Here is a 16,501-nt window from a genome sequence, read left to right as displayed (position 1 = left end):
GGCACTCCAGCCCCAAAAAAGACAGCAGGACATATTTTTTTCTGTTCTTACTTTTCTCTTCCTGTTTCATTAACATCATGCAATTCAACTAATATTGAATGTATAACATCTACTACTGTGTGAACGATGTAAATCTGGGACCAGAGTCATGGTACAATATATTAAGCTGGCGCCTACAAGGCTAGTTTCCCATTATGAGAGAGCTGGTTCAAGTCCTGGCTGCTCTGTTTTGGGTCCAACTCCCTGGTGCCTTTCCTAGGAAGGCAGCTCAAGACGGCCCTGACTACCTGGGTCCCTGCCACCCATGTGGGAGACCAGGATGGATTCCTAGCTCCCTGTTCATGCACCCGGGAAGCAGCAAATGACGGCTCCGCCACTTGAGTCTTTCAAGCTAGTCTCCTGACTTCAGCATGGCTCAGACACGGCTGTTGTGGCCATTTGAGGAAATCTTCCATTTGATGGAAGATTTATTTCTCTGCTTTTCAAATAAATTATTCTTAGAACATTTCAGTGCCCAACCTATGGTACAGGAAAGGACAAAAAGAAGGCACAAGTGCAGGTAGTGTAGGGCCTGAGAGAGAGAAGTATTTACAGGGGGTGCTCAGGACAGCTGAACCACGTCTAAGGGATGCTGGGAATCTGTTGAAAAACTATGAAACCATGATTCCGATACAGGAACAGTGAGTACAGAAGCTCAGGGACAAATACAAAATCACATGGTTGGGCCCAGCGCAGTAGCCTCGTGGCTAAAGTCCTTGCCTTGCATGTGCCAGGATCCGGTATGGGCACCATTTTGAATGCTGGCTGTGCCACTTCTTTTCCAGCTCCCTGCTTGTGGCCTGGGAAAGCAGTCAAACACAGCCCAAAGTCTTGGGACCCTGCACCTGCATGGGAGACCAGAAGAAGCTCCTGGCTCCTGACTTCAGATCAGCTTAGCTCCAACTATTGCAGCCGCTTAGGAGTGAACCAGCAGATAGAAGATCTTTCTCTCTCCTTTTCTCTGTAAATATGCCTTTCCAATAATAAAAAAAAAAAATCTTAAAAAAAAAATCACATGGTCTACACAAGTTTTAGACTCGTGGCCTGAATGCAGAGGGAAATAGCAGGAATGAGGAAGCTGGAATGGGGCCAGATCCTAAAAGGATTTAGGAAAAAGTTTAATCACAGAAATCAGTCACTGGTCTTCCTTCTCGTGTGGCATATCACATACAATGATGATGCTACACAGACATGCCAAAGAGCATGCAGGGATAATTCCTTTGGAAGGTCTCCCAGGATTATACACAGCACAAGATTATAACCATTGATTTAGCTCTCCTGGCTTGATTGCTTCACATAGTTTTCACAAGATTGTACCATGATTATTTAACCAAAGCCCAAAGCTGATTAAAAAAAAAAATACATCTTTTCCCACATAGAAAGAGTAAAACATTGTTAGTTCTATGAGACAATTCTATCAAAAGCAGAGTCTAGGATAAAGCAACACAACCTTGTAGAATTGTAAAATGAGTCAGAAACTTAGAAAAAGTTCTGCTTTAAGCCCCCACCCTTACTAAAATCTTTTCTTTTGTTGTGAAACATTACTTTTCATGATCCCCAAACTCTGTAATCTCAAGGGTCAGTGTATGAAAAATGGATCTTGTGGTATGTTTGGGGCTCATCACTGTTGAGAATAAGCCAGTTTCCTATGGTCTTACTCTAGCTTTTCCATCACATATGAGGGTTTAAGAAAACTTTGAGAAGAGGGGAGCACCTCTACTATCAGCAGCCTGAGATCCACTAAGCTGGCTGCCCATTAACTGTTCCTAGGTCACTGGCAACCATGCAACTGATGTGGGCTTCACTAATGCCTCTCCTGATGGCTGATTCAAGTGCAACATCTGACACACACTGACTTTTTTCCTACTTTGGGGAGTGATAGCACAGAACACCAGATTCTCTCAGAATATTCTCATACTCCTGACCTCAACTAAAGAACTCCATTTAAAATGTTGCCATCTGAAACTGCCAACTTTCAAGAAGTTTTTTTTTTTAAAGATTTATTTATTTAATTACAGTCAGATATACAGAGAGGAGGAGAGACAGAGAGGAAGATCCTCCGTCCAATGATTCAGTCCCCAAGTGAGCCGCTACGATGGGTGCACGCCGATCCGATGCCGGGAACCTGCCTTCCTCAACTGCTTTTCCAGGCCACAAGCAGGGAGCTGGATGGGAAGTGGAGCTGCCGGGATTAGAACCGGCGCCCATATGGGATCCCGGGGCGTTCAAGGCGAGGACTTTAGCCGCTAGGCCACGCCGCCAGGCCCTCAAGAAGTTTTGAATTCATTCAATAAGATTCAGAGCCTAAGAAAAGCCAATGGGTCTCAGGTTTCACCAAAAAACATCCAGTTTTAAATCATGTTAAAGAATCTTTTTCGGGCCCGGCGGCGTGGTCTAGCGGCTAAAGTCCTCGCCTTGAAAGCCCCGGGATCCCATATGGGCGCCGGTTCTAATCCCGGCAGCTCCACTTCCCATCCAGCTCCCTGCTTGTGGCCTGGGAAAGCAGTCGAGGACGGCCCAAAGCTTTGGGACCCTGCACCCGCGTGGGAGACCTGGAAGAGGTTCCTGGTTCCTGGCATCGGTTTGGCGCGTACCGGCCCGTTGCGGCTCACTTGGGGAGTGAAACATCGGATGGAAGATCTTCCTCTCTGTCTCTCCTCCTGTCTGTATATCCGGCTTTTCAGTAATAATAAAATCTTTAAAAAAAAAAAAAAAAAAAAGAATCTTTTCCAAGTTACCTACCCAGGCACTATGGCAAACAACAATGCAATCCTCTGGAAAGCAAGGACTCTCAGCACCTGGCTGCATGCTTTTTTTGGTTGCTGTTGCTCTCCCCCAGATCAATTAAATCACCAACTCCAGGGAGCAGGGTCCCCTGGTGATTTTGACGCATCACTAGAACTATGAACGACTGCTTTAAAAAAAAAAAAAAAGATTTAGTTATTTTTATTTTAAAGGCAATTTCACAGAGTGAGCAGGTGAGTGAGCAGAACTTCCCATCCACTTATTCACTCCCCAGATGCCTGCAATGGCCAGAGCTGAGCAGATTGCTCTGAAGCCAGGAATCAGGAGGTTTTCTCTGGGTCTCTCACGCGGGTGCAGGGGCCCAAGGATTTAAGTCATCTTCCACTGCTTTCCCAGGCAACAAGTAGGGCACAGGATTGGAAGTGGAACAGCTAGGACTAGAACCAGTATCTATATGGATGCCAGTGCTGCAGGGAGAGGCTTAGCCTACTACTCCATGGCACCAGCCCAGGATCTCCAGTCCTTACACCAGCAACAGCATCATCTAGGAACTCAAACAAGTTCAGTTTTCTGCTCCATTACAAACCTACTGAATCTTCATCACCATTAATTCATCTTAAAAACCATTTGCTTCATTTTTAAAAAGATGCATTAGGTATTTCAACAGAAATGAAGAAGTATTCCATCCTTGATTCACTCTCCAAATGAATGCAACAGCCAGGAATGGGCCAGATCAAAGCCAGGAGCCCAGGAACTCCATCCATGTCTTTCACATGGGTGCAGTGGCCCAAGTACTGGGGTCATCTATCACTGCTTTCCCAGGCACAGTAACAGGTAGCTGAACTGGAAACAGAGGCTTAACTCACAGCACCACAGTGCTGGCCCCTATCTTCAGTACTTTAACAAGATTCTCCCTCCTGTGGTTCAGACAGACAGTAGTTAGAGATCACTGTGCTACACTACAGGAAGAGCTCACACAGCTCAGAACATGTTAACAGCCCACCAACTTTCGCCACCAAGTTCTTTTTTAAATGGTTATCTGATTTTATTGCAATGTTAGAAATGCCATTATCCAATTTGGAGGCACCAAGGAATGAGATGAAACTGCCAATTAACAGAAAGTAACTTAGGCATTAAATTACAGCTAATTAAGGGATGAATGGATTGCAGGGAATAAGTTAGGGAAGAATTAGATTTTTTTAAAGATTCAGCATACTTACTGCCTGCCTCCCAACCTGCAGAAAGACAAAGTAGCTTTCTCTTCCCCACTTTGAAAGGTCTGAAGGGTAAAACTCAATGCTAAGAAGCCCTTTACTTTTGTTTTCAGAGCTCTGCTGGACACAAGGGTGCTTTTAAAAATGTGGAAACAGATGAGTTTATCTTAGTAAGAAAAAAATTCAAACTCCAAAATCCATAGCCTACTCATTACATGCACCTTTTTAACTTGCATTATTTTTATTGCAATGGCAGAGTTAAGGAGAGAAGGACACAGAGAGAGCTGTAATGGCCAGAGTTGAGCTGATCCAAAGCCAGGAGCCAGGAGTTTCCTCTAAGATTTCCATACAGATTCAGAGGTCCAAGTACCTGCTGTACTTCCTGGTGTATCATAGGGGAAGCTGGAATCAAAGCAGATTGGCTGGGACCCCCAACCAGCAGTCTGGTATAATTGTGTCAAAGAGCAGCAGCAGCTTAACCTACCGCACTGCAAGGTTGGCTTCTTATAACATGTATTTTTTAAAAAGCAGTTTTGTATTTTTTTAAAGATTTGTTTATTTTTATTTGAAAATTAGACTTAGAGAGCAGAGACAGAGATCTTCAATCCGCTGGTTCATTCCCAAAATGACCACAATAGCTGGAGGTGAGCAGATCTGAAGCCGGCAGCCAGAAAACCTCTTCCAGGTCTCCCATGTGAGTGCAAACACTGAGGACTCTGGTTATCTTCTGCTGCTTTCCCAGGCACATTAGTAGGGAGGGGTCAGAAGTATAGCAGTTGAGACTTGAATCAGCACCCATTTGTGATGCCAGTGCTACAAGGCTTAATCTATTATGCCACGGTACCAACCCACAGCATGAATTTTTTCTTAAAGATTTATTTATTGATTGATTCATTTATTTAATTGGAAAGGCAGATTTACAGAGAAAAGGAGACACAGAGAGAAAGATCTTCCATCCGCTGGTTCACTCCCCAAGTGGCCGCAACAGTTGGAGCTGAGCTGATCTCAAGTCAGAAGCCAGGAGCTTCTTCTGGTCTCCCAGGCGAGTTCAGGGTCCCAAGGCTTTGAGCCGTGTTTGACTGCTTTCCCAGGCCACAAGCAGGGAGCTAGAAAAGAAGTGGCACAGCCAGCATACAAAATGGTGCCCATACTGGATCCTGGCACATGCAAGGCAAAGACTTCAGCCACTAGGCTACCCTGTTAGGCTCAGCATGAATTTTTTGTCCTGTATTTTTGGGGTGGTGTTGTGCAATGTTTGCATCCTACACAGGGGCATATTTGAGTGCTGGCTGCTCCACTGATCCAGTTCCCTGTTAATGCGCCTGGATAAGCAGCAGAAGATGGTGCAAATGCTTGGGCCATAGACACATGTAGGAGACATGGAAGAAGCTCCTAACTACTAGCTCTGACCTGCCCTGGTCACTGCAGCCACTTGGGAAGTGACCCAGCAGACCGAAGAGTACTGTCTCTCTGTAATTCTGCCTTTTAAATCATAAGAAAAAAAATCGAAAGAAGAAGAAAAAAAAAAGAAAGAAAGAAAAAGAAAAAAAAAGAATTGATTTTACATAGTTACTCAGCTGCACAATCATTCTGGCATGATTTTAAACAACTTCAACCCCAGCTGAATCCCACATGGGGTTTTGGAATAATTAACAGAACTTTTATCAGAGAGGAAAGCAGGAGAAAGATGGAGATGGAAGATAAACTACTTCTACAATATTTATATCAAAAATGACTGGGTTGGCAAGATAGCATAGTGGTTAAAGTCCTCGCCTTGCACATGTCAGGATTCCATGTCATCGCCGGTTTTAATCCCAGAGGTCCTGCTTCCCATCCAGTTGCCTGCTTGTGGACTGGGAAAACAATCGAGGACGACCCAAAGCCTTGGGACCTTGCAACTGTGTGGGAGACCCGGAAGAGCTCCTGGCTCCAGGCTTTGGAATGGCTCAGCTCCAGCCATTGTGGCCACTTGGGGAATGAACCATCAGACGGAAGATCTTCCTCTCTGTCTCTCCAATATCTGCCTTTCCAATAAAAATAAATGTTTTTAAAAAATGACTGGGAGTGGTGTTTCCAAAACATCATGAAATAAATCACCTGGCAAACATCAATTACTTGTTTTTGGAACAATCCCTGTCCCAGTCTTTCAGAGACCATAACATTTTACGAATACTCTCACAAGCTTTACTTATGTTTAGATAGCTTAAGCATAACGGATTTTTAAAAAATCTATTAGACATATTGCAGCGTCAACCCAAGAAGCTCTGATATATCTGAGGAAGTTTGGTTGTAAGTACTGATGGGTTCTAGAGAGGCAATGAATGCTAAAATGTCTGGCCACATCACACAGAGGGCACAGTCAGAAAAGCAGCTGTCTTCGAGTGCTGAAGGTCGAGACCTGGGCAGAGAGGAAAATTAAGAATCTTACAAATGGGGCCCGGCGGCGTGGTCTAGCGGCTAAAGTCCTCGCCTTGAACGCCCCGGGATCCCATATGGGCGCCGGTTCTAATCCCGGCAGCTCCACTTCCCATCCAGCTCCCTGCTTGTGGCCTGGGAAAGCAGTCGAGGACGGCCCAATGCATTGGGACCCTGCACCCGTGTGGGAGACCTGGAAGAGGTTCCAGGTTCCCGGCTTCGGATCGGCGCGCACCGGCCCGTTGCGGCTCACTTGGGGAGTGAACCATCGGATGGAAGATCTTCCTCTCTGTCTCTCCTCCTCTCTGTATATCCGGCTTTCCAATAATAATAAAATCTATAAAAAAAAAAAAAAACAAAACAAAAAAAAAAGAATCTTACAAATGGAAAAATCACCCCAACTCTACTGGTCAGATTCCATTTGTAGTCACATTCCATGTTGCTCTGCACTAAATCTAAAGTGGAGGAACTGAATTCATTTAAACATTTATTTTGTACCTACTATATGACAGACATTCTAAGCACATGATTTAAGACATATAGCATGGAAGAAGTATAGGAGTCTTCTTCAAGGGAAAGTATGAGAAAAATTTCAGATAGTCATCAAAAAAGCAACGATTAAAAATAACTTTCTACTTACTACCCTTTCTCTTCATCCACAAAACCTGAAATAAAATTGAATATCTCAAACTAATCCTCTTTTAACATCTGGAGCCTGATCTCTCAGTACCAAATTTCATCAACACTATGCTCTGCTTGATTGGCAACCAAACTTGAAAAGTAAACCATGTAAGCTAACACTCAAAGCTCAGGGGCAGGCACAGAGGTGAAGCTGCTGCCTGGATGCCTGTGCCCCTATCAGAATGCCTGAGATCAAGTTCCAGCTCCTCTGCTTCTGATCTAGTTTCTTGCTAATATGTCTGTGAAGCAGCAGACAATGACCCAAGTGCCTGGGCTCCTGGCTTCAGTCCACCTGTTGTGAGCATATGGGGAGTAAACAAGTAGATGGAAAGTCTCTCCTACCCTCCCACCTTCCTTTCCCAACTCTGCCTTTCAAATAAATATTTTTTAATCAAAATCCAGGGTTTCAAAGAGATACCTGCATACCCATGTGCACTGTTAAAGAGCTAAAGGGTAGAAGTGATTCTAATACCCATTGACGGGTAACAACCAAGATGTAGTGTGCATGTGTAATGGGACAGTATTCAACCTTAAAAAGAAAAAGAATTTTAACCCATAGTAAGAACCTTATGCCAAGCCAGTCATAAGAAAAACATATACTGTATGAGCCCACTTACATATGGTATCCAAAATAACCAAACTCAAAGAAACAAAAAAATAAAATAACACCTTCCAGGTTGATGAGACAGAACTTGCTATTCCATAAAATGAAAAGTTCTAGAGATATGTTTCACAGCATGAATACAATAAGGCTAATAATCTGAACATTTACAAATGGTTAAATTTTGTTCTATTATTCTATCACAACTTACTCACACAAACCCCAACAAAACACAGTACATCAATTCTGAGCACAACCCCCAGAGCTGATGCTCATGTGGGTACAGACCTGCTCCTATATTAATTCTCTGTGCACAAGCTGCAATGCAGACTGGTCATCTTCAACCACACTGAGCAGTAGACTAGTCATTTTCTTTCTTTTTTTTAAAGATTCCCCATAGATTTTTTTAAAAGATTTATGTTATTTTACTTTTATTGCAAAGTCAGATACACCGAGAGCAGGGGAGACAAAAAGGAAGATCTTCCCTCCGATGATTCACTCCCCAAGTGACCGCAACTGCCAGTGCTGCGAGATACGAAGCCAGGAGCCAGAAACCTCTTCCAGGTCTCCCACGCGAGTGCAAGGTCCCAAGGCTTTGGGCTGTCCTTGACTGCTTTCCCAGGTCACAAGCAGGGTGCTGGATGGGAAGTGGAGTCGACGGGACTAGAACCAGCGCCCATATGGGATCCCAGAGCGTTCAAGGCAAGGACTTTTAGCCACTAGGCCATGCTGCCGGGCACACACCAGGGTCATTCTAATGCCGAAATTTGGTAAGTGAAACTGTGAGTTTATCATCTTAAAATATGAGTGAATAAAACACCTCACTTTTGAGTATATAATTTTGCCTCTTGTTTCCTTTATATTTGAGACAAGAACCAGGGCTGCAGACAGGCCAAGCTGGACAAAGTAGTGGCAACTGTCAGCCTACATGAGACCCAGCTCTGTGGGGCAGGTCAGGCTGAGCTAACCTGCAGCAGAGGCTGGCACACACAGAAACTGGGACTGTAGACAGGTCTGGTGGAGGTTACAGTAAGTCGCCCCGAGTAGGCTGAGGCACCTGCTGGTATGTGTGACAACCAGGTCTGTGGTGCACTGGTTGGACCGGACCACAGCACCAGTCAGTCTGCAAGAGATATGGGGCTGAGGCGGAACTGAACAAGCTGCATCTACCAGTAAGTGTGTTGGCTGGTGCAGGTGACAGAACAAACCTGACTCTGAACTGACTGTCACACATATAAATTAAGTCTGAGTTCATCCCAGCTGAGGTATCTTGAGGGCTCCTTGACTGAACTGTTGACTCAGACCCTGATTACATGGAAAAATTACAAAATATGTTGTCCAACCATGGAGTGCATGCATCAGTACTGAGGGGCTTCCTAAACTGCTGAGGTCTGTGCAGTTGATAGCATGCCCAGCTGCACATAGGGGATGTGATGACCAGCTCATCTAGGCCAGCAGGGGACGTCCTCTGCTAATCAAAGGATGCAAAGCAGAACAAGTTGAACCACTCTCCTGGCCAAGCTTTGCAGCATGTTCCTGGGTCTGTGGATGCACTAAGGTGAACTGTGTCAACCAGTAGACCTTGGAAAGATTTTCTTAACCCTGGATCAGCAAGACCAAAGACATCTCAGGGCTATTCAGTAACAGTAACAGTCTCCACATACTCTTCCCCATATTGGGACCTCTGAGGCATCATCAAAGGACTTTCTCCCATTCCCAGGTGCTGACATAGTTTGATACAAGGAGCAGTCCTCTCCCAATCCTCCCTTGTGGATGCAGGAGAATAAAACAAAAATAAAAACAAAACCTGAAATGTGTGCCACCCACTTTCCTCCATGCCTGAACCTCTCTATGCTAATCAGAGGCTCTCCTGCGCATGCATCCCTCTCAACTATGTAAATAATACTGAAAATATATTTTTTTAATTACTGAAAAAAAAAAAAGCTGCTATTTGGATGGGCCAGTGCAATAGCTAGTCTTCTGCCTGCAAGTGCCAGAATCCCCTAAGTGTGTTGGTTCATGTCCCAGCTGCTCCATTTCTAATCCAGCTCCCTACTTATGACCTGGGAATACAGTGCACGAGCCCACACTCTTAGGAACCTTCACCTTTGTGGTAGATCTGGAAGAAGTTCCTGGCTCCTTGCTATGGATTGCCTCAGCTCCGGCTATTGCAGCCATTTGGAGAATGAGCCACTGGATGGAAGATCTCCCTCTGTCTCTTCTTCTCTCTGTAAATTTGCCTTTCCAATAAAAGAATAAATAAAAAGATACTACTTGGAATAGACAAATAAAAAGATACTACTTGGAATAGACATATCTCATACCAGAGTACTGGGTTCAAGTCTGCACTCTGCTTCTGATTCTAGCTTGCTAATGCACACTCTAGGAGATAGCAGGTCATGGCTCAACCCCTTCTAGTCATATAACAGACCTTAACTGAGTTCCCAGCCTAGTCAAGGAACAGCTGTTGCAAGCACCTGGGAGATCCCTATACCTCTGCTTCTCTCTGCCTTTTAAACAGGAAGCTATAATTGTGGCACAAGGGGTTAAGTCGCTGCTCGCAATGCCAGCATCCCATACTGGAGTACTGGTTCAAGTCCTGGCTGCTACCTTTCTGAACTTACCTCCTACTGATGTACCTGGGAAAGTAGTGGATAATGGCTCAAGTACTTGGGTTCCTGCCATCCATGTGGAAGACCTGGATGGAGTTCCAGACTCCTGGCTTTGGCCTGATCAATGCAGTCATTTGGAGAGTGAACCAGTGGATAGAAGATGTGTCTTTCCCTATCACTCTTTTCCTTCAAGTAGATACATAAATAAATCTTTAAAGGTAAGTAATAAAAATGTAGACTGACTGACGTATCAGAGGATGAAAGCCACTAACCCTAGGGAACTGTAACACTAAATCACCATCAGAAAGGACTGTTCTGTCACTACGCTAACGCCTCCAGGGTAGGAATGACAGATACAACACAGGGAATTTCTGCAGTACTTGCTTAAATGATACCAAACAGAACTTTCTTCATTAAGGACAAGACATTGCACACTGAAAAGATCCCAATTATAACTAGCTTCACATTCTACTCCACTTTCCTGACACATCACCCAGACTGTAATCTCCAGCCACTGGATTTCTTGTTGTTCCTCTAAATATAAGGCACCACCCTCCCCCCCCAGCTTCTATACCTTTATGCAGGCCTTCCTCACTACCCAATATATATTTTTCCACCCCTTCCATCTGCTGAATACTGACTCATGTTTCAAGTCCTAACAAAACACTCTCTTTACTTAAAGCATCTCTAGCTCAGAAAGCAACAAGTATGCTGTTTCACACTCACTGTTGTGTCTGACTGAGCAAGTCATTCAACACCTACTGACTCAACCTGCTGTAATTACTATATGGTAAGCTCCTCAAGGGTCAGGGTGATTCTTTTACGTTAGTGGTTCCCATTAAAAGCTTTTTATCCAGAGAGGACATGTGCCCACATCTAAAGTCATTTTTATCATCACAACTGGGCAAGCACTGTTTTCGGCACTGAGTGGGCAGAGGTCAAGGATGCTGCTGATCACCCTACAGCCCACCCTAGGAGAGCCCTCACCACACCCATCTGGCTCCAAATGTCAACAACTTGGCCAGAGAAAAATCCTGGTACAAATGTGACTTTTACCACACAGAAACAGTCCATTGCACATAATAAACCTGTTGTGAAATAAACTGCCCAGTGGGTTACATCAAGTTCTAGAAATTTAGTAGGGTCACTAAATTATATCTAAGAAAACAGTTAAAGCTAGTAAAGGAAGATGCAATCTCTACTTTCCTGCATTCTTTCAAAAACACATCTCATATTAAACTACCTCAATTTTAAGCACCCACACACCTAAGAAAAGTCACTAAGATATAAAGGACATTCTTACAGTGACCACATAAGCTAAATTACATATTTTTTTCTCTTGTCTATAGGTCGCAAATGAATTACGCCTAATTTATAAGTGTGCTTAAATTTGAAAACTTTGTAGTCTTGAGCTCTAGCTAATCACCCTACGGCCTTTTACACACTTGAGTTTTTCATTCCTCCTTACCACTGTTAAATTCCGGATTTCTTCCATGACACGGGGCCAGAAGGACTGCAGGCTTTGCTGGGCATCACTGCTGCTAGTACCACCAAATCCTCCTTCTGTGGACATTTCGACAACTGAAAAGAAACACACACATGACACATATGAGAAATAATAAAGCCAGACATTCTGTATAGGGTAGACACTTCTTTGTTTTCTTTAATTTTATTTAACTTGACAAGGTACATAATTGTGCTGAAGAAATTTTTATCACTGTACAGAACCAACACTTAGAATAAAGCTTTCTCTTCTTAGCTGATGTCATGGAGACTATAAGGAGTACCTACTAGAAAATCAAAAGTTACTACAAACCCAATTTACGGGGGTGGGAAAAGCATTCTGTTGCCCTAGTCTAGTCTAGAGTTTTCAATGTGATTCCTTCTAAAACTTTTTCAAATTCAAGGGTTCTCATGCTCCATGTCACAGCTTGCAGCTGTGACACACGAAAGGCTGCAGGGAATAACACTGCACAGACAGGTAAAGCTAAACTTAATAACAGCTGTGTTTATTCTTTTGTTTTAAACACTGTGATCCCACTTCTCTGGAGCTATCAGATTACTCCTTCTAATCTCAGGAAAGTCTGCCACAAAGGAATAAAAGGGCTTGAGACTAGGCCAATAATTGAATAGATGGCATGAAGTCCAAGCTGAAATTACATACTCCCCAATAGTTTCCTTTCCTGAACACTGCTCTCAGGCACAAAGCCAACATAGCATACCATGGAAGCATTAAAGACACGTGAAAACAATGGGGAATTAAAAGCAAGATAGAGAATACAGGGTCAGAACCTGCACTTGGTTTACCAACTGCTTTGGGATGGAGGAGGGAACTTGAACAAGGATCCCCATGTCAGTTGTAACTACAGATGATAAAATGCCTCAAAAGATTTACAGGGGAACAGTAAACTCCAGATGGTTTAAGTAGTTAGCAGGCAAATACTTAAATGGACGAAATAGTTTAATTAGACACCAAAACACGAGAAACTTAATTATCTGCCTCAAATTTCTATTTCAGGGTAGTGTAGGCAGTCTAGAGAAATTATCTACTTTTATTAACAGTTTCATATATGGTACTCAAGACAATAAGACTCTTTCAATAAGAAGATAATTCCAGAAGTACATCTACAACTATATGCACAGGTTACTTTTAATGTGGAATTGCCCTAATCATGGACACGCTGCAATGAGCAGGCCACAAACATCTGTGGAGCCAATATACAATGAGTAAATCCTTGGCAGGCTCACAGCCGAAAACTGTTGTAATAGTTGGGTATAAACACATATTAGCAAATCTTTCGGTAACTGCAAATGTGCTAAACATTAAGTTTTTAACTTGAGAAACCTAGTTAAATTATGAAATAAAATAGATAATAATAAAAAATATAAGTCAATAACAGCATCCTTTACATTTGACTGCTTCACAGAAATTTAGGACTAAGACGCTAAGTGACACACAGACCCACCCCTCCATATGATGCTCACAGCTCCTCTCTGCCCCTGCAATCCTACCGTAAGTGGTCACCCAGCTCAAATCTGCCTGCTCCTCTCCAGTTCTGGGAAACTGGCTTACTGGGAAGGCATTCTTTTCCATCTTTGGACAACTCTGACTGCTCTTCTTTACATTAAGTTTAATTTACAAGCAGGGTTCCATCTGGGCGCTGAATTGACAGTTATGGCCTTTATGATTTTTTCCATGCAGCAACCTCATTTTATAAATTTCAGATTTCAGAAGACAAAGGTACTTTCCTTACCAACGACATAAGAGCAGAAACAGAAAAAGGTTTGGAGTATGTTTTCCAACATCTTTGCAGAGATAATTAGTGGTATCTCTTGAAAGAACATAAGTTGTAGTGTAAATTTCTGGAAAAGGGCAGAATTTTTATTCAAAAGGCTTTCCCCTAAATCACATCCGCTCTCCATACAGAGTTTTAAAAATGAGACCAAATCTCAAGCAATACTTTTTTGTGTGTGTGTGAAAACTAACTATTCCTTGTGTTTTCTCACTGAAGCATTAGGTAAAAGGAATTAATCAAAAGCAATTTTTTACTGGTCAAACACCTCAATAAATTAAACAATATAAACACTTCAGTTAATCATCACTTCTTAGTTTAATGATTAAGACATTAACTGCATCTGAATTAATTTTGCTATAAAAGTAGTTGATTTCTAACATACACCTTTCACAGGAAATGTACCAGTCCATACTCTAGGGAGATGAGAATAAGGATATATTTAAAGAAGAATTTATTCCAGGATCCTCTTCATTCCACATAAAACTGCCAACTCAATCACAGGATAAAACTAATTACTTGAATTAACAGAAAATTTGTCTTAAGAAAAAGCTATAATAGCTTGTATCACTTATGAAAAGTATAATAATTTCCACAGATTTAATTAATTTTGGGCTTATTCTGTTCATTAATTATTTCATAAATACTTTAAAAAAAAGACTACTTAATAACGGGCTAGGACAAGCTGAAATATCAGTCGTGGTAACTGGAAATAATCTCAACTCTTGAATGTCCATTAAATTTATCTCGTTGTAATTTTTTTTAACAGTTTGCTTTCCAAAGCTGGAAAGGGAAGAATCCAAGTTCATCATGAGATGGTTGTTTCTCCAAAGCTCAACTCAACTGCCCCCTCTCCACAGTCTTCTCGCTCTTTCTGCCCTCCAAACATGCCTGATACAATCATTTCCATACGCATGTCTTAGTTCCCTCTTGGACACCCTTCCCTCAGAGCCGCCAGCACACAGCCTGATAACTCATTACTCCTGAGTGAAGGGGCGAGAGTGGCTGCATAAGGCCTTTCTGAGAAAAGGGAATCTTGGAAAGCTTGACCCTGCAGTATACAGAATGGAATCTTTTGGATAACCAAATAAGTGTCTGCACAAGCTATTACAGGGCACTCAGCACGAGGTTTCCCTGAGTCTTTAAGTTAAAGTCCATAATCAAAAGTCTACTTGAAGCTGACTTACTGAAACAGATTTAAGAGAAAGTGAAAGAGGGCCCGGCCGGCGTGGCCTAGCGGCCAAAGTCCTCGCCTTGAATGCCCCGGGATCCCATATGGGCGCCGGTTCTAACCCCAGCAGCTCCGCTTCCCATCCAGCTCCCTGCTTGTGGCCTGGGAAAGCAGTCGAGGACGGCCCAAGGCTTTGGGACCCTGCACCCATGTGGGAGACCCAGAAGAGGTTCCTGGTTCCCAGCTTCGGATTGGTGCAGCACCAGCTATTGCGCTCACTTTGGGAGTGAACCATCGGAGGGAAGATCTTCCTCTCTGTCTCTACTCTCTGTATATCTGACTTTGTAATAAAAATAAATAAATCTTAAAAAAAAAGAGAAAGAGAAAGGGAAAGAGTACAATGTAAGTGTGCACGTGGGTGTGTACACACAAGCCCAAAAAAGTCTTCGGTGTTTGGAACTGCAAGGAACTAGCAAGCTAGAAATGTGGGTGCACACTGTTACAAGTATACATCTTTTCAAAGTGACAGCCTATTAAAAAAAATAAACAATACACATCAGCAAAGTAGGCAAAAGTTAATGAAATACAGGCTAGCGGTAGATGAGGAAAAATGTCCTCATCTGGTCAGCCATTAGAAAGAGGGGGGCTTGTGTTGTGGCATCGTGGCTTAAGCCACCACCTGCCACATCAGCACCACATAGCATTTCAGTTTGTGCCCCAGTTGCCCACTAATACATCTAGCAAAGCAGCAAAAGATGCCCTGAGTACTGGGCACCTGCACCTATATGGGAGATGTGGATGAAGCTCCTGGCTTCTGGCTTCAGTCTGGACAGCTTAAATTTGCTACAGCACTTTGGGAAGTGAGCCAACAGATGGAAGAGCTCTCTGTCTATTCCCTCCTTAACTCTGCAACTCTGCCTTTCAAATAAACAAACAAATCCTTTAGAAAAAAAGAAAACCATGAAGAGAGATGATTCAAACCAACTACTTCAGGGTAGGCAACCAAGCTGTCATTTTAATATCCAGTTATTCTTATCATTCTGGCGGAAAGAAAAACATATCTAAACAGATTTCAAAACACCCCCCAAAGCACAGTGCTTGTCTTTTAAGATTCTCTTGGAAATCTTTCAAGTTCTTGCTCCTGATCAAGCACCATGCTTGCCAAATCTTCGATTAGTATTGTTTCTGGGTAAAGAACAGGATGTACCAAAATTACCAACTTCATAAAACACAAAGAAATGTAAGGCTTTACTACAATATTACCTGGCTTCTAAAACTCTGTATCTTTAGGCTTCAGTTCTCTATTCTTTGACATTTACTTCATTCTCTATACCAAAGCCTTTTATAATATGATTAAAACCACAATACAGCTCTGCACAGCAATTAAAAAAACCAAAGTTTGGAGACAATACCTAACTGTCCAATATCTTAACTGTTCAAGAAAATAAGACTACATGACAGCAAGTTGTCCTAAAGTGAGGCAAAGGTCTTAGCCAATGTTGCTTGTTATTAAAGCACTAAGAGGACCCATCCAGGGCAGTCAAGTTTTACCTAGACATGTTGATCTTGCTGTCAAATCTTAATTCAGTACTGTCAAAACCAAACCTAAACACTGGTACTATCATTCCCTTAATGTTCTCCAATCCAACTTGCCTCTTTAAAGGTCTTTTGAGCTATGAATGTTCCTAAACATTTCTGTTCTTTCAACATCTAGCACGTTATGTCAACAG

At 42.7% G+C, this 16,501-nt stretch overlaps 1 protein-coding gene across 11 annotated transcripts in view; it reads right to left on the bottom strand.

Moving 5' to 3' along the window:
- Positions 1-16,501, bottom strand: part of NFYC (nuclear transcription factor Y subunit gamma) — a 75,766-nt gene that overhangs the window by 24,900 nt on the left and 34,365 nt on the right. For all 11 annotated transcript variants that reach the window (XM_058679537.1, XM_058679500.1, XM_012928806.3 and 8 more), the window contains exon 2: positions 11,776-11,888. In XM_058679537.1, coding sequence (XP_058535520.1) covers positions 11,776-11,880 — 105 coding nt within the window. In that variant the 5' untranslated portion in view covers positions 11,881-11,888. The remainder of the gene's footprint in view (positions 1-11,775; positions 11,889-16,501) is intronic.

This window comes from Ochotona princeps, chromosome 2, assembly GCF_030435755.1.
Source record: "Ochotona princeps isolate mOchPri1 chromosome 2, mOchPri1.hap1, whole genome shotgun sequence".
Classification (NCBI taxonomy): Eukaryota; Metazoa; Chordata; class Mammalia; order Lagomorpha; family Ochotonidae; genus Ochotona; species Ochotona princeps.
Note: the sequence above shows the minus strand (reverse complement) of the source record. Positions and strands in the feature narration are given on the sequence as shown.